The 21,541-nt window shown below is 43.4% G+C and overlaps 1 protein-coding gene across 1 annotated transcript in view; it reads right to left on the minus strand.

Annotated features, from left to right (window-relative positions):
- Positions 1-2,026: 2,026 nt before the first annotated feature.
- Positions 2,027-21,541, minus strand: part of DHX8 (DEAH-box helicase 8) — a 38,795-nt gene continuing 19,280 nt past the window's right edge. Inside the window, exons 12-23 of the mRNA XM_020796042.3 lie at positions 17,988-18,169; positions 16,972-17,166; positions 15,302-15,487; positions 14,791-15,001; positions 12,840-13,021; positions 11,174-11,314; positions 10,027-10,182; positions 9,748-9,885; positions 8,861-8,989; positions 8,345-8,541; positions 4,270-4,449; positions 2,027-2,852 (exon numbers count right to left, since the gene is read on the minus strand). Of these exons, the coding sequence (XP_020651701.1) occupies positions 2,633-2,852; positions 4,270-4,449; positions 8,345-8,541; positions 8,861-8,989; positions 9,748-9,885; positions 10,027-10,182; positions 11,174-11,314; positions 12,840-13,021; positions 14,791-15,001; positions 15,302-15,487; positions 16,972-17,166; positions 17,988-18,169 (2,117 nt within the window). The 3' untranslated portion in view covers positions 2,027-2,632. The remainder of the gene's footprint in view (positions 2,853-4,269; positions 4,450-8,344; positions 8,542-8,860; positions 8,990-9,747; positions 9,886-10,026; positions 10,183-11,173; positions 11,315-12,839; positions 13,022-14,790; positions 15,002-15,301; positions 15,488-16,971; positions 17,167-17,987; positions 18,170-21,541) is intronic.

The following is a 21,541-nucleotide window of genomic DNA, read 5'->3' on the forward strand; positions in this document are numbered from 1 at the left end:
TTTTTTTTATCCAATGGTAGACTTGCATAAAATCTTGGGGGTTTTTTCTCCTCGAGGGCAGGATAAAGATTGGCATTGTACTCGGAATATGTCAGCTCTCCCCACCACCACAGGCTTCAAGACTATTTCTCTGTCCTTTGTGTCTTTTTAAAACAACATTTAACTTATAAGCAGGAGATTGCTTTTCTTCCAACTCTCAAGTCACAAAAGTTTACTCCTATCGATTAATTTAAACCAGATGTGTTTGCTGCTTAGAATGATGGCAAAGAATGTCTAGCAGCTTCTAGCTGCCGTATGCCAACTCTTTGCATTAGTAAAGCATTGTTGAGACAAGTAGAGTCAATGGTTCTCTTGCTCTTCTCCTGGATCCCTCCAAGCCCCCAATTCTCAAATAGCACCCCCACCCCCGGGGGTCATAAAGAAATCCTGGGGAGGTGTGGGACAACACTCTAAGATTATTGTAAGAAAATGTGTTTTTATACTTTAATGCAATATTTTCAACTTTCATAGCACACTATTTGTTTTTTTGATTTGTAACAGGAGTACAGTGGACCCTTGACTTACAGACGGCTTGACTTACAGACTTTTTGAGTTACAGACTTCTCTGGCCGCAAAATTTAGGTTTGACTTGCAGACTGAGATTTGACTTACAGACCAGAAAAAAACCAAAATGGAACAAAAACGGCCTGTTATGGGATTAACCGGTTTTCAATGCACTGTAGGTCAATGGAGACTTGACTTACAGACTTTTTGACTTGAGAACCGCCTTCCAATACGGATTAAGTTCTCAAGTCAAGACCCCACTGTATTTCAGTTGGTGGGGAAACCCAAGTACAAAGTTATCAAAGTTTTCCAAACTGTCTAGCCTAGTTTTTTAAATATTTCAGACTGTCCAGTCATGAGAGCAGAACTGGATGAGAAATACAGATCATTCAGCATTTCTTCTTGCTTCATATTATGCTACGGAATTCCAAGGATCAGAGTGTTAGTGACATATTTAAAGAAGCACTTCTTTGTACATGCTTTGTTTGTAAATATGTTTGTAATAATCTATCAAATTAATTGGCAGACATTAAATTTATTTGTGAATCAGGAAAATCACGTTGGTTTGGCCATAAAAAGGGAAGCTATTTGTGGTTATCTTCAACTTAAAATATTTCACAAAAAGCCAAAATGAGGCATGATACTGAAAAGTTTGGGAACTGTTGCTCTAAGCATACTCATGAAAAGACATTGAAAGTATAAGAAGGTACATCTGTCAAACGCTTTTCCAGCAGTTTTTGACTGTAGAAACCAGTTATTGTTTCATAGTAACCATGTTTGTTTGTAGAACGGACTGTGTTTCTCAATACAAGTCACCTTTTTTTAACAGCTTGCAAAAATTTGATAGGAAGTAAATCAAAGCAGTTTTAACACTCCTCACCACTCAAACCAATAACATATGCATGGAGATATGAATGAAACTGGTGCCCTCTAGATGTATGCTTGGCATCTTAAAACTGAGCCACCCAGGAAGTAAGATGTAAGGTGTATTTGTAAGATATATTAACTAATCATTACCCTAACATACTAAAAAAGGAGAAAAAGCAATGAGCAGCTTGGAGGCAGAAAATAGACAAGAGCTTTCAATCTGCAGGGGGAAAAAATACACAGCAGAAAAGATAATGCACTTTTTTTAAAAAAAAACCTCTTTGTACTGGAGACACTCAGACGTCACTTTGCACAATCTCCCTTCTTCTTGCCCCAGTAAGGAAGCAGAACTGCCAACAGCTACAATATGAAGGCTCCAGTGTAGTCCTGCCGCTGTCAATCTTGCTTCCTCCCCCCCCCCCGACTGCATCATTTGGTCTCTCTTCTAAAAGGACTGCAAGATCAGGCTCCCATCCAGCACCATGAGGCCAAGGGGTACTATCCAGTAAGTGTAAACAGACAATTGAATACAAAGAAGCAGAAAAAGTGGAGCACAAATGACAGGTCCCTGTTTTTTGGTTTTCTTAATTAAAAAACTGATTGGGAAGATTTCCAATCAAATACAAGTATGCTGCTTTAATGAGAGCAGATCTGATATCTGTGAACATTTTTGTTAAAAGTTACTATACATTATACCCAAAGCCTCAGTGGACTGTTTGGGCTCAGAGAAGTAGCAGACAATGACATTACAGGACACCTGGACAGACTGCACTGGAGCATGACTGAGAGTCTGGGCATTTTTCTTTCTTCCAAAAGTAAAGCCATTCAACTGGACTGCTCCTGGGTTGCTGTGAAGCAAAATGCAGATGTTCCGGAGCAAAGGGATGACAAGGAGAGTGTCTGGCGTTCCTTCTGATTTCCACTTTTGCCAGCATTCAAGGTGAAATTCTACAAGGCCTTTCAATAACCACACAGGTTCCAAATAATGCTGAAACCTTCACTCCTTGGACAATGTAGAAACAGGACTGAAAGAAAAATTTGATCCAAGATAAAATGACACTCTTTAACCTGCCATAATGTCTATCACAGGACAGCTGTCCCTTTGAGAATTCTGTTCCACCCTCTCCCACCAGCCTCTAGTCCACTGTCTTGAGATTTAAGTGTCCAAACATCATGGCCTAGTGTGCCCACAGAGATGTCCAAGTCTGTACAAGAAGGGCTCTCATCGGCGCCTGAATGCCCGTGATATTCTCCAGGCATTTGGCTCTTCGTAGCGATTGTAAAGAGGCTCCAAGCGTTGCTGCTTCTTCTGCTTGCTGAGCTTTGTGGGGTCGGAGACCTTGAAGAAGGCTGGGGCAAACTCCACCAACCAACGGGGATCAATGGTGGTGACTTCCCGCATATACTCCTTGGTTGTCAGCACTAACTCATGATAGACCACCCTGCGGGGAGAAGACAAAAAAGGGGATACATGGATTAGAAGCCCTTAAATGGAGCAGTTCCTCCATTCTTACTCTATAAAATCTCACGAATCTCATGTAAAAACAGTTTTCTGCACAAACGGTAACTATAGCAATAGCATTAAGTCTAACATCAGCAGAGCTTATTCGCTCTCAAAGCATAATACTAAGGGCTGAACTCCTTTCCCTCGAAATCTGGCACCCAAGTACACCAGCAAGAAGCACATTTTAAAACCTTTCCTCGTGGAATTACGTATCCACAAAAGAAAAGAGCACAGATTTTCTGAAAATTTTATGGCCCAATTTTGTTTAAAAATAAACTCTGAATATCTCACTCGTGACAGAGACAAGATCTGATTTATTTTGGAAGGAGCACGGCTGGTGCACCAGAGTGTGCAAAGCTAGCTGTGGCTGCCACCAAGCATCCAGGAACAAAGCTGGGTCCAGAAGCACTGCCAAGCCACAGCCCTGGTCTCTGAAGAAGAGTGCAGCTGCGGGCAGAACACACACACACACCTCCTCAGCTCACTCACTGACTGAGAAGACTCCCATCCTACCTGCTCCTCAAAAACCCAATCTTGAGAATGAAGAGCAGGTCCCTGTAGTACTGGGGTTTTTTGAAAGAAGGAAGTTGACACCTAATTTTTCCCTTTCTAGCAGATGGTTTTAAAAAATTTAGAACAAGTCAGAATCTCTCCCTTGAAATTTGTCAAACATCTGGATTAAGCTCAGGATCTCCTCCTTTACTTTCAATTAGACATGGGATACAAATTAGATTGGGATACAAATAGAACTCTCCCCCCCCCTGAATCTGCCCGTCCACTTATCACTCTCCGTGGAGCATGCCCAGCTGTCACCAGTTGCACAGTGCCAATTGCGGAAGTAGCTCAGCTGAAGCTTTCTCTCCTCTCCACACAGCCGACCACTCCGGCGAGGAGGCGGGACGACGAGTCTCCCTGCTCAGCAGCTCAGTGGTCGGCTGCGTGGAGAGGCGGGGAAGCACCAGCCAAGCTACTTCCATAAGTGTACTGGCGGGTTCTTTGGGGGGGGGATATGAATACAAATATCCCATGTCTGCTTTCAGTTGTACCATAACATAATATAGCAAGAGGGCTGGAAAATTCCGGCAGGTGTAGTCCAAAAAGAGTAACTTTTCCAAGATCTAGCAATAATCATTCAGGCATACCCAAAAGGTTAAAGTGAATATAATTTTAAAAGTACTGTATTCAGATCCTGTACGATACTGCTCTGTTTGGGCAAGCCAAGGATCGCCTGACTGCCAGAGCTACCAACCCACCCCTGCCCACTGTGCAAATCCTCACCATAAGGACTCAGGTCTCTGCCTGTCACTTTCTAGTTCTCTTCCGATCTCTCTACGGCATCACCACCAACCCCTTACCATTCAGGCTGACGGTTGAAGAGGGCACTTGAAGGGTGGATGTAGACCACCTGCTGATCGATCAAGGTCCGGTAGCCCTCCTGGGGGTCCTTCTTTGCAGCATTCCGGAAGAAACCACTGCAAATGGCTTTCTGGACTCGTACCGTTGCTTTCCCACATGACACCACATCCAGCTTGTGCCTGCCAAAAAAGAGCAGAGGGAGAGTTTAGAGCATGGGCTACATATGATGCAGGTCTCCATGGCCTCTGCCCACATGCCAGTTAAGTCTGTTCTCTCCCAAAAAAGAGGCTCAACCCAACAGCTTATTGCCATTAGTGGTTTTTTTTTTTTTACAGAGAGCAGTGCAGCTAACTTTAAACACTACATTTAGCAATTCAGAGTGGAATCTACCATCAGAAGAAAATTCTCTGCCATCAGAAGGGGAGCTGAATTGTATATTCCGTCCCTGACATTCGCTATAGGATGCCTATAATTCGGCCTTGTTTAACTCTTTCACAAAGTATATCTTATCCCTGCATATTTACTAGTGAATCATTCAATCCGTAATCAATCTCCCACTAGGGATTGGACTGCAGATATGATAGCCATTAACATCTGGACTGATTATTTTACTACACTCTACTATTTGGGGGTCACAAACAGTTACACAAAACTCAGAAATTTGCATGCTTTTATTACTATTTGGTTGGTTCTATTGCCTGCCTGTAGCTTTCCCCTGCCTTGATCAATATAGCTATCTTGTTATTTTTAAATTCCAACATTACAAGATTTTCAGTGGATCTACTTTTTCTATCACCCTAGTACTTCATGGGAAAAGTAACTTAAGCAATGCCTCCTACTGTGAGCACATTCCTAACCCATCAGGGTTCTGGAAAGCCAAACTGAGCTGCGCATTACTAAACAAAGAATTGAGGCACTGCTACATTTTCAAAAAGTGGTTTCTAACTGCCTTGAACAGAGTAAGCTTCAGATGGAACAGCTTAACCGGGATTAACTGGGAGGACAGCCCTGGAGGCTGGATTTATTATTTTAATTTTTTGTTAACTATGTTAAATATTCTATAGGTTTTTGCCTGAAAAGCAAGACACAATTTAAAAATAATTAAGAGCTACGCAGGAATTGACCTACCAGAACATGGCAATATTGGTCACTAAGAATCCCAGATATACACCTCAGCAAACACCTCTCTTGCTTTTCCCTTTTCCTTCTAATCCCTTGATCTAATTATTTCAGATTACTTTTGATCATTGTTGGTATCGAAGGCATACCAAAGAATGGCTAAAACCATAAGGAAACAGTAGGCATACAGTGGAGTCTCGACTTACGGTCGGCTCCACTTACGTACTTTTCCACCTATGGACTTCTCCGGCCGCAAAGTTTAACTTCGACTTGTGGCCGGAGAATCGACCTATGGACCAGAAGGGGGAGACGGGGAAAGCGCCAAATTCAAATTTGGCACTTTCCCCGCCTCTCCCTTCCAATCCGTAGGCTGTAGGTTGTGCCTCCGGATGCCTTCCAGGGCTTCTCTGCCGCCTTGGAAGGCATCCGGAGGTCCCCCTGCCACCACCACTGCCGCTGCTGGGAGCTGAGCCGTGCCGGGCGATCCCAGCCATGCTTGGACTCTCAGGAGCCAGAGCATGGCTGGGATCGCCCGGCGCAGCTTGGCTCCCACCAGTGATGGTGGCGGGGGGACCTCCGGATGCCTTCCAGAGAAGCCTTGGAAGGCATCCGGAGGTCCCCGCCACTGCTGGCAGCCTTCCAAGGTTTCAAAGGGCTTTCCACCCGACATCAGAGGAAGCCCTTTGGGAGCTCCGAAGGCAAACAGGCAGGGAGAAAGGGCTGGAAATTCGAATTTCCAGCCCTTTCTCCCTGCCTGTTTGCCATCGGAGCTCCCAAAGGGCTTCCTCCGATGTCTGGTGGAAAGCCCTTTGAGACCTTGGAAGGCTGCCAGCAGTGGCGGGGACCTCCGGATGCCTTCCAGGCGGAGAAGCCATGGAAGGCATACGGAGGTCCCCCCACCCTGCCGCCGCCATTGGGAGCCGCGCTGCGCCGCACTGGGCAAACTCGGCCATGCTCGGGCTCCTGGTAGTCCGAGCATGGCTGGGATTGCCCTGTGCAGCTCAGCTCCCAGCAGCGGCGGGGGCGGGGACCTCCGGAGGCCTTCCATGGCTTCTCTGCCTGGAAGGTATCCGGAGGCCCCCCGCCACTGCTGCTGGGAGCCGAGCCACGGCAGGCGATCCCAGTCATGCTCGGACTCCCAGGAGTCCAAGAATGGCCGGGATTGCCCGGCACGGCGCGGCTCCCAGCAGCGGCGGTGCGGAAACCTCCGGAGGCCTTCCCTGCCACCATGGGAGGCCTCTTGGATGGCCCCGCTGCCACCGATAGTGCCTCCGAAGCACTATCGGCGGTGGTGGGACCTGCAAGAGGCCTCCGGCAGCAGCGCCGAAGCCCTCAGAGTCCTCCAGCAGCAGCGATGGCGGCGGGGGGGGACCGCTGGAAGACAACAAAAAAGTAAGATTAATTTTTTAAATGTATTTTAATTTTGTGTGTGTGTGTGTGGGGGGGGGGTGTTTTTTGGGCCAGGTACGAATTAAATGGTTTTCAATGCATTCCTATGGGGAATGCATTTTCCACTTGAGGACTTTTCGACCTACGGACCCCGTTCCAATATGGATTAATTCCGCACGTCGAGACCTCACTGTACAGCCTTATATGTGACTGAAAAAAGTAACAACATCCAAACATAGGAACTTGTAGGGAAAGCATTACAGAAAGTTTGTTTGAGAATGGTTGTTGTGGGTTTTTCAGGCTCTTTGGCCGTTTTCTGAAGGTTGTTCTTCCTAATGTTTCGCCAGTCTCTGTGGCCAGCATCTTCAGAGAACAGCACTCTGTGCTCTGGTGTAATTTGCTTGGGAGTGGAGTATTTATGGCTGTGAGATAGGCTTTTGTCCTTTTCTAGAGATGGGTGATTAGTGTGTCTTGTTGTGGGTGTACTGTTGTGATAAGGAGCAGAGATCTCCTTATCACAACAGCCCGAAAAACCCACAACAACCATTAGATCCCGGCCGTGAAAGCCTTCGCAAATACTTTGTTTGAGAAACTGAAATACTAAAAATCAGCCAAGCCCATTAAAAACATATTGTACAGGAACAAATATTTCCTGGCATTTAAAAAGTAACAGTGATGGCAATAAGTGGATCAGCCTTGGGAAGGAGTCCTCTAATTGAGATACACTCTCCACAAGTAAAGGGGTCTCAAAATGGACTTCTAATGACATCTCTGCTACTTAGAAGATTTATCTAAAACGAGGAGGTCCTTCAGGTTTATCTGGATTCAGACCTAGATTTTGAACAAGTAACAAACAGCATGTGGCACACTGCCTGAGGAACAACTGGGGTATCCTTAAACTTTTCCAATAGAGATACAACATGATCAAACCAGCCAGCTGTGTCAACAGCCTGGCTTCTTTATTCCACATCAATTAAAGTTTCCAAATACTAATCAGAGGCTGTAGCGAACACCCTGCCTTCCCATATATGTAATGGTATTAGCCTGCACCAATGGCAGTTGTTGGGAGGCAGAGCCCGCTATAGCAGAGGAGGAGGGGGAGTCTAGTGAGTTCAGTCAGAGAAAAAGAAGATAGAGTTTTGGGGGTTTGAGGCAGGGAGAGAGTAAGGAGTGATTAGTCAGAGTGAGACTGGTATTAATTAAGATAGAAGAGGTTAAAGTAAAATACCGAAGCTTTGTGTAACTTTAAGAATGTGCTTAAAAACTATTCCTAGAACAACGTGTAATCAATAAACCTTTTTCTATTTAAAAGTTGAGTACTGAATGGACTTCAGTCTTTCATAGGAAATATAGGTTGATAAAGAGATCAACTGGTGGCAGCGAGGTAAAGGGCGTGTTGGGATACTCGCGTGTGCTCTGTGTTGGGTGAAACAAGCAGGGGCCACATGGGTAAACATCACAGAGGCAGCCCCATAAACCCCTACTAAAATCAACCCTGGCCAGGTCACATTGCTCTAAGGCTGAAGAAAGCATTTTTTGTTCTCCCATCCATGACCACGCCCTTACCTATCCATGATGCCCAACATCTGTTTGCGAATATCTTGGGCTCGGCGCAAGGAACGGGCTTGAATGAAATTTTCATAGCACCATGGATTGGAGAATTTGTTGTTCTTCCAGGAGTTGTAAACAGCCAGAAGTGTGAGGTGATCACCTTCTGTTTGGTGAAACTTGGCCTTCTTCTGGTCAGCAAGAGCTTGTTTGTCCTACAGGAATGACGAGAAGTCACGTTTCTCTAAGAAAATGACAGACTCTTATTTGTCAAAGCAACAATACCCTACTAACATGCTAATTCTTCACATCTCCTGCTGCACCTCTTTGTGCTTTAAAAACAATGAGCTGATGCAGATAACTCCTGCTACACCAAGTGAATCTATGCTAGAGAGAAGGCTTGAAGTCAAGTCTCCCATATTTCCATTCAACTGCCTATCCACATGACCAACATTTCACATGGTTTTCTTTCTTCCTTGATTGTTGTTCTGTGGGTTACAATTCCTTTTTTCTCATCCTAAGACCCCAATGTACCTTAGGTCGGTAGAAGACATTCTGAACAGACAGCATTGAGACTATGGTGAGCATCTCCTCGCTGCAACCCAAGTGAACTGACATGATGAGCATCTTGCACAGCATGGGCTCCAAAGGGAACTCTGCCATCTGGAGAGAAAGAGGGAAACAGCATTTACTTTTGGCTTTCATCTCATTGTCTCAAGAACAGCCCAGCAGAGATAGTTAACCTGATGGAAATGGAAGTTGACTAAGCGTCCTAGTGATTTTTTTCTTGGTAGGAACAATATACTGTGGCCTGCCTGGAACCATCTTCATAAGCTCATGCTCTTTCTTCCTAAAGATGCTCCACAGAGACACTAGCAAATGCAAGGCAACGTGTCTCTATCCATTTCTCACACAATGATGCCCAGAGAGCTTGCCTTTGTACTAGTCAGGGCAGTCTTCTGTGCATTCAAAGTCATGGAATCTATTATTTGCCAAGGGAAGCATTCTGGTAACAAAGCTTGCTTCTTCTCTTGCTTTAGAGGCCATTTAAAGTATATGGACAAGGAATTAGGAAAAGTTTGTTCAGTATTTGGTAATATCCCAGAGGAGCTGTGCAGAGTTTTTCCACTTTTTCCAAAGAGAGATGAGGTTTGCAATGGCTTGTACTTCCTTCTCTTCCATATAGCTGCTACTGCTTCCTGTCTCCTGCCTCTGCTGCCAAATCAGATTTGATTTCCATGAATTTAATCCCTGTCAAAAATGTTTCGCTTTCTGGAAGTAGACCTTATTTTACACATTTATGCAGACTCATGTAACTTATTCTGGATGCAGGCACTAGATTTTATACAAACTTTCCCTGTATCCCCTCCCACTAGTGACTTCTGCCCATCAGTGAGATCTGAACACAAGGCGAACCCTACCCGGCGCCCCAGTCGGGTGAGCAATCCCTCATCATCCAGAGCTCCCAAGGTATACAGTTGTTCCATTGCAGTGATCAGTGTTTCCATTGGGGGGGCATCCATAAAATCAAAAGACAGCAGGTCATTGATCCCCATAGCCTGTGTGGAGAGAGAAGGGGGAAGTGAGTGCTGTGTGCTTTATTGAGAATAATCAAACCATTCCCCACCCTGATTCACAAAGATACTCCAAGATATCTCAATGATACTCAATGCACTAGTTATGAAATCAGCAGTTCTTACTTTCAGAGATAGCACAGTACTGGCCAAGTTGGTCCTCTGAATCTCAGGCACGTTAGTGGTCAGCATCTCGTCACGGTAAGCACGCTCTGTGTAGAGGCGGTAGCATTTGCCAGGACCTGTTCTTCCTGCTCTTCCTGCTCGCTGCTTTGCTTGGGCCTATGAGAATCACAGACAAGAAGCCACATGGGGTCTCTGAATTACTTCTACTGTCCCCATGATGCATTTTTATTTAGCACTGGCATATTACATGCAGTAGGAAATACAGATGACTTCAGATACTCTTAGAGAACCTTCTTAGTGGCTGCTCCTAGGCTTTGGAATGTGCTGACCCATGAAGCTAGATTGGCCCCCTAACTCTTGTCCTCCTTTTGCCAGGCAAAGACTCTCCTTTTCAGGCAGGCATTTAAGCAGCAAATGATGGCTTTAGGAATTCGGAGATTTTTAAATGTTTCTTTTAATGTTTTAAAAGGTGGCTTTAATATTGATAGAAGTTTAGTTTTTAATGTAGTTTCTTATGGTGTTTTCTACTCTGTAGTTTTAAATGTCTGTGAACTACCTTGGGTCCTCTATGGGGAGAAAAGCAGGATTTGTATAATATAGACAGATAGAAGTCTTGCAATCCAAGGAAACCATGTGGAATCGGGCAAGCAGAAAGTGAATCATTGGGGTCAAGGAAATAGTCCAAGGAAAGCTTTATGGAGATTATGGGAGATCTTCAAACGTTCCACAATGACATATCACAAGGAATCTCATACCCAAAGAATAATTTAAATTTTTTAATTTTAAATTTTTTAAAACGGCCGACATCTCTTTGGTAGTTCCAACTAGAGTAGACCCAATGAGTAAATGGTAACTTGGCAAGTTAACACTTACATAAATCCAACTGATTCAATGAGCCTATTTTAGTTGGAACTATCAAATGGATTTAGGTTGCTATGTTTCTTTCCTTCAAAAGTGAAGGTAGATTTAACAATGAATAAGCACTGCCTCATAGAATTTCAGAAGATCGTAATGAGAATGTGATCAATTCCTTGATCACATTTCATATGGCTTGCAACATAAATCCAGCCACCTGTTAACAGAAGATCAACAGCTTCCTGCCCACCTCAGCTGCAGATTCCAAGGAGAGCAGCACCCAAATATGTACCTGGGAAATTGGTGTCACAACCAGCTGGTCAATCCCTGTCTTGGAGTTGTATACTTTCTGCTTCACAAAGCCAGGGTCTACCACATAGTAAATGCCATCAATTGTAAGTGAAGTTTCAGCAATGTTTGTGGCAATCACAACCTACATAGGAAAAAAACACAGCTGAAATCAGGCAACAAGACAAGAAGAAATGGCAGAAACAGTTATCTTTACAGTGATATCTACTATGCACTCATCACTACAGTGCAGACAATGCGCATACCAATCTTCATTACAGAAGTAGTTAGAAAAACCCTCCTTCAAGAAAACTATTCAAGCATGAGGTTATCTGAAGAATTAAAAGTTGATAATGGATAATGTTTTGGGGCTAACTGATAAATAAAAAACCCTATGACAGCCAGGTTTAGATGGCAGATAAGAAAAAACTGATTTAACAGCTTCCATATGACATGGCTGAAGCTCTAAAAAGAAAAAAAATGCAATTCCTCACTAAAATCAGCATCCTTACTGAAAAACTAAAATGGCAGGATAGAACCAATCAAAAAGCTATCCACTTCTTTTTAAAAAGAATCCAGGAAATTGTTAGACAAATTTCTGTCCTAAATGAATTGATAAAAAGTATGATTAACACAGGAACCAACAAATGGAAGAATGGACCTTGGTGAAGAAAAATCTGCATGACTCCTCCAAAGGGAAGTCCTGTCTCATAAACCTTTTCAAACTCTTTATGGGCCAAACAATATAACAGAGCTTTTGAAACTCTGCAGAAAGGACAGGAAAGGTGCTGACTGGTGTACTGATAGTCTGCACATCAAGCAATATGCACAAACCATGATTTAGATACAGTGAGAGATGTACTCCATACATTTGCTAAAGGTGAATTTAATGCACCCATTGAAATGTATGGATTATTCCCAAGATCAGTTAATAAATATGATACTTTTAAAGCCTTGTGCCATTGGCTTGCCACTGTTATTTTGTTTAAATGCTGACCAGAAGCCTTTTGCTGATTTATGCTTGCATAAGGGAAATCGTTAAGTCTTGGCAGCAAATTGCTGCTCACTAGCGAGGTGAAGGTTGCATTCCGGGGGGTGTGTGTAATTTGGCAACAGATTTCTGGCTGCTATGTTGATTAAAAAAGTGTTTCTTGTTTTGATTTTTTTTTTTTTTTTTTTTTTTGGATGGAAATACTAGAACCAAAAAGGAACCTAGTATTGGGGACCATACCACAAGGATAAAATTCAACAGGGTGATCTTCAGATGGAGAAAAATTCAGGAGATAATTGCAAAATACATTACAGAAACAAGCAACCATCCCACAGTAAATGGATCCGTATGTTTCGGATGCAACAACAGGACAACATTTGCAGACGCAGCCAACAACAATTCTTTGGATCGCATTCTTAGTAAATAAATACAGGGAAACTCTAAGGCCCCAGTTGGTCGATCACTGAAAATATACAGGGGGAGGTGGGGGGAGAGTGGGGAATGGCTAGTTGCCTTCATGCCCTGCAAGTGGTTGTTTATTGGAAGCATCTGGTCATTGCATTTTTGCAACCGCATCTTAATGCTTAAAGGACTCTCCATCTGATCCAGACACGACTTTTCTTGATAAACCATGTCAGAGGGAACATCCCATCTGCAAGAAATTGGTAGGAACAGTTACCTTTCGACTGCCTGGAGGAGCTGGATCAAAAATCCTTGTTTGCATCTCACTAGGCAGTGCTGAATAAACAGGCAGGATTATCAGCTCTGGCACATCAGGGCCCAGGGATTTCATCCGTTCGTAGAGAATTTCACAGGCTGTATCGATCTCTTCCTGGCCAGTCAGAAACACCAGGATGTCTCCTGCACAGAAGTAAACCAAGCCACCACAGTTAAGGCCACACACAGTCAGGTTAGCACACAATGCTTGTAACTCCAGAAAAGGCAGAATTTTGAGACCTGTCATATTTTTCCTTATTCTGATAAGAGTCATTTGTGCAAACTGCAGCTTAAGACGTATATCAGTTCAGTCCTAGGAGCTATAGAAGTAAGCTTGAAAATATGTAGTTGTTCTGGTTAAAGGCACAGTATTAGCCTGTAAGGGGAAGATGTACATAATTATTTTTAATGTAAAAACCACCCAAATATCTTACAGAAACGTTGTATTCTGTAGAAAGCAATACCCACATTCACTCTCAAGGCAAATCTTTACCCAGAGCCGAGAAAAGAATTAGTTTTTTGGATTACATATTCTGGTGGCCATGAATGGTAGGGCATGCTGGGAATTGTAATACAAAGAATAAACTTTGCCAAATGCTGACATGTTTGATGCAAAGCAAGTAGAACAAAAATGGCAAAAAATAGAAATGAAAATGAAAAACGGTCAGAACAGACCTCAGATGGATCATAAATAGTAAATTGACACAGGCTATCTCACTTATCTTGAAAGCTACTAGGCTCACAGTAAGTCAGTTCTGACTTGAAGGCACATAATGCATACACGTTGGTTGCAGGATGGCTAAATGGGGCATGGGGGCTACTTGAGTGCTGCCAGAGAAAACGACAGGGAAACCAGGAAGTAGTGTTTTTGGCAGGCCTCTGTAAAAACCTTCATGTGTGAGAAAAATATGTTTATAAGTTTCTGTTCAAGACACAAGAAGCCAATGTTCAGGCACTGCCTGTGAAGAGGAGGACGCACTGGCCCACTGTTTTTGGTGGGAACCCTGCTGAGACCTTGGAGCTTTGTATTTTGCCCATTTAGGCATTCTATCAATCCAACTACTAGGGTGGGAGGCAGCTGAATGTCTCCCCCCCTCCAAAGTGCTAGCAACACAGAAAAAAAAATCTGGTCTCCAGATTACTGGCTTATAAGGGTTTTGATCACAGAAAGAATCACTGAATCATCCCCATTCAATCGCAAGAGCAGTTAGGGCGAGAACCAGCATAGGCCTCCTTCTGATGAATATTTGCAAGTGTGCCAAATTTCCATTGTGAGAATGAGAAAGTGAGAGTGTGCAAGGGGAAATTATCTGCTCCAGATACCCACCTTCACCAACAAAATATGTTCTCATGTCAGTTATTCATGAAAGGGGAAAAGACCTCAGGTAAATTTGAAAAGCAAGTTCATAAGCTAGATTTTTATTACAAGTTTAAGATAACTTCCGACCATTTCAGCTTCACAGCAGAAGAATAATCATTTAATGAACCATCGTTTTATAAATCTGCTGGGAATTCTGTACTTGAAATCTACAGCTGACTTAGAAGTATGGCTCCATTGCCAAGGATGGTGGGTGCAGGCAGTGCAAACAGCTAATTCACAGCTGAAAACAAATTTATTAAAATTTCTAATGCCACCATTATATTTTGAAAGTGGCATTCAGTGATGTCTAGGCTTCGTCATTCAGAAACAGCCTGCCACCATTTTCTCTGCCAGCAACAACCATTCAGTAGTTAACAGAGGAACAGGATGGCATAACCACAAACTTACGTGAGCAAACAAACGTAGATTAAACATCAGAAAATATATATACCATTGTCTCTGTGGAAGGCCAGGAAAGTTGGCGAATGTGTAGGGGGTCTCACCTCTACCACCCTCTTTGCAATTTAGGACTAACATTACCCCAACATCTTACCTGGTGGCTCTGTCAAGTGGATCTGCATGACTGTGATCAGGCTGGCATCCAAGTAGTCTGTCTCTGGCTCCTTAGTGTACAGTATCTCTACTGGGTACGTCCTGCCTGGGATAGTGAAAATGGGGGCCTCGTAGAAGTACTGAGAGAACTTGACTGCATCCAGGGTGGCTGATGTGACGATCAGTTTCATGTCCTGTCTCTTCTGAACTGTCTGCAAAGGACAGAAAATGACAAAGCTTGTCAAGTGTAGAAAAGGCAGCTATATAAGCCACAAAGATCAAGAACCCTCGGCGGCAGCCAAACTTGCCTATAATCTAAATCCAAAGGCAGGACCCAAGACAAACAAGCATTCTCTCTTGCTTTAAGTAAAATGTTTTCGTAATACAGAAGTTAACACCTATACCTACTCGACAGGAAGTCTTCCATCGACTTTGCTGTCTAATCTACTACTTTTTGTGGCTTTCGTTAGGGCAGGGAAAGAGGAAAAGGAAAACTAGGAAAGAGCCGACACCTTTTTCAGGAGACCAAAGAGCACATCAGTGTGTATGGTACGCTCATGGGCTTCATCCAACATGATGATGGCATATTGTGTTAAGTCTGGGTCAATCAGGCACTCTCGCAGCAGCATCCCATCTGTCATGTACTTGATCACCGTCTCCGGGCTGGTGCAGTCCTCAAACCGAATGGTGTAGCCAACCTGCCAGTAAGTGAGGACAGAAAGATAGCTGTGAGGTATGGTATATTAATACAGGGTTCTTGCAAGAATCATCATAGATAATTTATAGCAAGAATGGGAAATCTTAAGCAACTGGATATGATTTGCGCTTCTCACCTAGTCTCTTTCCACTTCCCTCATGATATCCCTTAGCCCCAGCTCAGTCACAGAACACAAGCTGTGCTGTGCAGATTTCATGGCTCCATGACTGCATCACAGGTTCAGACAGTGGTATCAGATGCCAAAAACTGAGCATCTTCCCCATCTCCACTTCGATTTTAAAAAGTGTGCTGCTTAAAAGGTGTAGAGTGTGTGGAAAGCATGTGGAGAATGCCTGGGAGAAATCCTTAGACCAAGGAGTGGCAGTTTTAGAGGTGATCGAGTGTGGGATGTCCATGTGGTGCATTGCTAACAGAAGCAGAATGAATTATGTAAAATAACAGCCTATGCAAATATACATAATTTACACAGAATGCAGGATATATAGTTCCTTACATGTTAGCAATGCTAAAGCTGGAAAAGAATGTTATGAAAATTTTATGAAAACAGCATCTGAGAAAAAGCAAGTGTTCCTTTTTTAAACTCCACATAGGCTTACAAAAGCATCAGAGAAAATCAGGGAGGTCGCTGACTTGAATAAGCAGGAGTAGCTTACCAGAATTCAGCATGATTCCAGAAGATGGATGGATGGATGATTTGGGGTGTGGAAATATATTACTACATAATTCATTATTACATGCCTGTGGAATGGGAGGCCATAATCATTTTTAAGCCATGCCCCCATCATTTAAAACCATTGGGAAGATCCCCATTTAAGAAGCAGCAATATAGCTCCTGCAAGTAATGCAGTCAAGTTTTGTTGCTGCTTTAGGACCTGTCCAGGGTGGATCAGATTACAAAGGGTCTGTTGAGGTGAGGGGGGCAGACAATGTACCATTTGGCATGCACCTCCCTTCCAAACAGCAAAGAACTCCTTGTAGCTCAATCAGCTATCAATTAAACACTTCTACTGATCATCCGTGGAGGGTCAGGGGAAATGATTTTTTTCTTTACGCATCACTCCTCTCTCCCGCTGTCAGTGGTGTTCTGTTTTCTCCCTCATCCTTCCCTTCCCTTGTTCTCCCCCCCCCCCAATTTTCTCTCTCACTGTCCCACTGAATCTACAACCACAATGGTAATTGAGGCTGCCATCTCTCCCCCCCCCATAAGCAATGAGTGTGCCAAAAAGAAGGCATGCTCTACTACTGGGCCAAAAAGGTGTGTGACAACTCTTAAAGGGGAAAGACAGCTTGATCTGAGGAGAAACACATGCAAATACAGCCTTTTTAAACATTTCAAACCATGCCATCAGCTATCAATAAACCACATCTATCTGCCGGTGTGGATGGCCTCTGGGTTGCCTGCCAACCTCTCTTTCATTTCTAGTGTGCTGCAAGACTAATCCACCCAACAACTCCACATCTTACCTCCTGACCCAAACAGCAACCAAACTCCTCTGATACCCTCTTGGCAACAGACATGGCAGCTACTCGGCGAGGCTGCGTGCAGCCTATCTTTCCTCGGGAGGTGTAGCCAGCTTCAGCAAGGTACTGGGTGATCTGTGTAGTTTTGCCAGAACCAGTCTCTCCAATGACTATCAGAATCTGGTTATCATGGACTGCCTGGAAGAGGAAAGGCATTGAAATAAGCTGGCTGAGATTAGGAAACAGTTAATCTCTTTTCTAATATTGTTACACTCAAATAGCTTCCAAATTCTATTGTTTTTCTCTATATGCATATTATGAGATATTAGCAAGAATCAAGTTGCTAGTCCTTATGGTGCAGCAAAAGGCCTGCATTAATGTGCAGCTCTAAATTGTGGCTTCTAACATGAAATACTGAATAATATCTTATAAAACAGTGGTTCCCAACACTGGATAACCCAGGTGTTCTTGGACTGCTATTCCCAGAAGCCATTACCACCAACTGTTCTGGCCAGGGTTTCTGGGAGCTGCAGTCCAAGAACACCTGGATTACCCAAGGATGGGAACTACTGTTATAAATCAAAACTGAGAATCTTTAAAAAGTAGAATTACTGAATTCTGTTGGAATTACTGGAACAGAGAACCTAACCCACACTGAATAACACATTCAAATTAAAGCAAGCCTATGTGGACTGTCCAGTACTCCAAGAGCGGCTGACAGTTCAAACAACATGAAGCCAAGGCCACGCACCCCATGTTGCGCTCTACCTTCTGTCTTCTTAATTCTATCCTACATTCAATAGATTGCCAACAGGAACAACACTGTGTGCTAAGCATACAGACACCAGTTTCTTACATCTGGAACAGAAAATCTGTGGCATATGCTTTTGTAGGGGCAAGGAAAGTCATTTGTGGTCCCTTTGATTTTGATACACCACTGAAGTCTCCTGTACAGATCAAGCTAGCATACTTGATGGCCCTTTGACGCAACTCAGAGCAGCTAATATATTTGGTCTTGCCTGAATGAGTTGATCCTTTAGTCGAAAAATAGGAAGACTTTCCCGCTGCTCAATAATTGATAGTTGAGTCTTTTTGCCATACGAGGCTTTATTGCCTCCAAAAGCATGCTTCTTCCACTCAGGGATGTCATTGGGCATCATGCCAATACCTCTCATGTTGGCAGCAATTTGCCTGCCATCCACTGCAAAGTGAAGAGAAAAACCCAATTAAATGCAATCAGCGTTCAGTACATTTGAGTAAACAGGATTGTTTGAAAAGACATACCCACTGGACAGAAAGAACATAATGATACGGATTCAAACAGTGGCATGGCAAATATAAGTAGAATGCTGTCAGGATAGGTCCCTTCACATACATACCCAACAGGCAATTCGGGAACAATTCCACTGCCTTTCTTCCAACACCAGAGAGCAAGGAATATTGCCAAGGGGAACCTACACATTACATGTACAGTATATATTGTACACATCCAGTTCCTTCTTGTCCATACGCAATTCAACAGGCTGATGTCAGGCAGAGCTCACATGGAAGTTGGAGAAGTGAGGCTGGTGGGAGAATGGGTGGGGCTCTTACAACTGATTCTAAGCACTGGATCTATAGATGACCTCTCATAAACATTCTAAACAGCAAGAAAAAAGATTCCCCCAGCACTACGAGAACAGGTGGAACGGACAACACTTTTGTCTCCCATTGTGGTGAAATAATGGAAGGCTCCAGGAAGTTCAAAACAGGAAATGATGGGGTCAGCCAACCCATTTCTTCCCAGCATCATTTAACTGGAAACACAGAACAGAACACAGAGATTCCATTACCAGCTGCCATCGTTCATAACTATTGAGGACTTTTTCAATCATCCCCCAATATAACTGATCATTCCAAAGCCAATTAAGCATGTGGTGATCTTGCCTGATGTAGCAGAAACTAACTTCTCGTTAAGGACAGGTGGACCATAGTATACCAGCAGATGAAAATAGGCACTTTCTCTTGTACTGATGATCTCACCACTGAAACCTCTGTCAATGGCTTTCTGTTTCGCAAGAAGGGGATACCCTCGGTAGTCACATACTAGATTACATCAAAATTATGTCCACCTAGCACAGATAAGGAACCTTGGGTCTTCTGGAAATCAATAGAATGTGCCTCCTATCATTCCTTACCTCTAATTATTTTGCTTCCAACTGATGGGCACAGCTGTCCAACATTTTCTGTAGAGCTACAATTCTCTATGCCTGCTTAGAAATCTTCACCCAGAGCAGTTGTTGTTGCTTAGTCGTTTAGTCGTGTCCGACTCTTCGTGACCCCATTGACCAGAGCATGCCAGACCCCTCCTGTTTTCCACTGCCTCCCAGAGTTTAGTCAAATTCATGTTGGTAGCTTCGATGACACTGTCCACCTATCTCGTCCTCTGTCATCCCCTTCTCCTCTTGCCTTCACACTTTGCCAACATTAGGGTCTTTTCCAGGGAGTCTTCTCTGCTCATGAGACAGCCAAAGTATTGGAGCCTCAGCTTCAGGATCTGTCCTTCCAGTGAACACTCACGGCTGATTTTCTTCAGAATGGACAGGTTTGTTCTCCTTGCAGTCCAGGGGACTCTCAAGAGTCTCCTCCAGCACCACAATTCAAAAGCATCAATTCTTCAGCAGTCAGCCTTCTTTATGGTCCAGCTCTCACTTCCATACATGGCTACTGGAAAAACCATATCTTTGACTATGCGGACTTTGTTGCCAAGGTGATGTCTCTGTTTTTTAAGATGCTGTCTAGGTTTGTCATTGCTTTCCTCCCAAGCAGGTCTCTTTTAATTTTGTGGCTGCTGTCACCATCTGCAGTGATCAAGGAGCCCAAGTAAAATCTGTCACTGCCTCCATATCTTCCCCTTCTCTTTGCCAGGAGGTGATGGGACCAGTCGCCATGATCTTAGTTTTTTTTATGTTGAGCTTTAGACCATTTTTTTGCACTCTCCTCTTTCACCCTCATCAAGAGGTTCTTTAATTCCTCCTCACTTTCTGCCATCAGAGTGGTATCAGCTGCATATCTGAGGTTGTTGATATTTCTTCCGGCAATCTTAATCCCAGTTTGGGATTCCTCCAGTCCAGCCTTTTACATGATGTATTCTGCATATAAGTTAAATCAACAGGGAGACAACATACCACATTGTCGTATTCCTTTCCCAATTTTGAACCAATCTGTTGTTCCATATCCAGTTCTAACTGTTGCTTCCTGTCCCACATATAGGTTTCTCAGGAGGTAGATAAGGTGGTCAGCCACTCCCATTTCTTTAAGAACTTGCCATAGCTTGTTGTGGTCCACACAGTCAAAGGCTTTTGCGTAGTCAATGAAGCAGAAGTAGATGTTTTTCTGGAACTCTCTGTCTTTCTCCATAATCCAGCGCATGTTAGCAATTTGGTCTCTAGTTCCTCTGCCCCTTCAAAATCCAGCTTGTACATCTGGGAGTTATTGGTCCACATATGCTGAAGCCTACCTTGTAGGATTTTGAGCATAACCTTGGTAGGGTGTGAATTGAGTGCAATTGTACGGTACCAGACCAATCACTAACATGCTAAAGTTTATTATGTTTTTAATCATATCAGATGCTTGTTTAGCAGAGCAGCAGAAGCAAAAAACTCTTTGTATGTCAGAAGAGAGAGGATGTGTGTGTAGACGTAGCAGGAGGAAGAGGGGAAGACAGCTATTTTTCCTTTCACAGGCACACCACATTACATGCTTGCTGTGAGAGCGGAACCTGAAAGCTTTTCTTTTCCTGGCAGCTGTGTGCTTCCATTGTGTATGTGAGCAAAGGAGCTCATGATTAAATCTGGGTGCAGAGAGATTTTATTCACTGAGGAGAAAGTGAGAGAACCTGCCTCTTCTTTCTATGAATGTTAGGAGTAAAACACACTGACATTCTAAGGGATTTTCACCAAGTACTAGCCTATTTACAACTTTACAAGACCAGAACACTGTGAAATAATAATACTTTTTTGTATGATCATTTCATGTACAGTTGACATCAAATGTCAGCATGTAGCAGGCAATTCTGTTAGTATATTCTAGAGCCTCAGCACCCTTAGTAAGTTCAGTGGAGCTACCTCCCAAGTAAGATTGCACAGGATTAGCACATAATAACTGAAATCCTGTTGAGTAGGGATTGGATGAATATGGATTGATGGAAATTCAAGTGATTCAAATTGACCTACTCAGTGACCACCTTTAGCACAGTAAAGTTGTAGTTAAGAGTAGGCCCATTTCAAACAATGGAACTTACAGAGGAGCTGATTCATTAAATCTCCATTGGTTTAATCAGCTTTGTTGTTGTTACGTGCCATCAAATAGCTCCAATATAGCGACCAACATATGAAGTATATCCAGAAAATTTTAAAACTGCAAGATGTTTCATAAGGAAAACAAGGGGAAAGGTCAGCCATAAAAATAGACATGGATAAACAGTAAGAAAAACATGAGATTAATCATTTGGGCAAGTACCCCATTGCTGCATGGCCGAACATTATGCTTTGCCTGTGCTGCTGCACACGCTGAACACTGTCCCATTCCAGTG

Source organism: Pogona vitticeps, chromosome 6, assembly GCF_051106095.1.
Source record: "Pogona vitticeps strain Pit_001003342236 chromosome 6, PviZW2.1, whole genome shotgun sequence".
Lineage (NCBI taxonomy): Eukaryota > Metazoa > Chordata > Lepidosauria > Squamata > Agamidae > Pogona > Pogona vitticeps.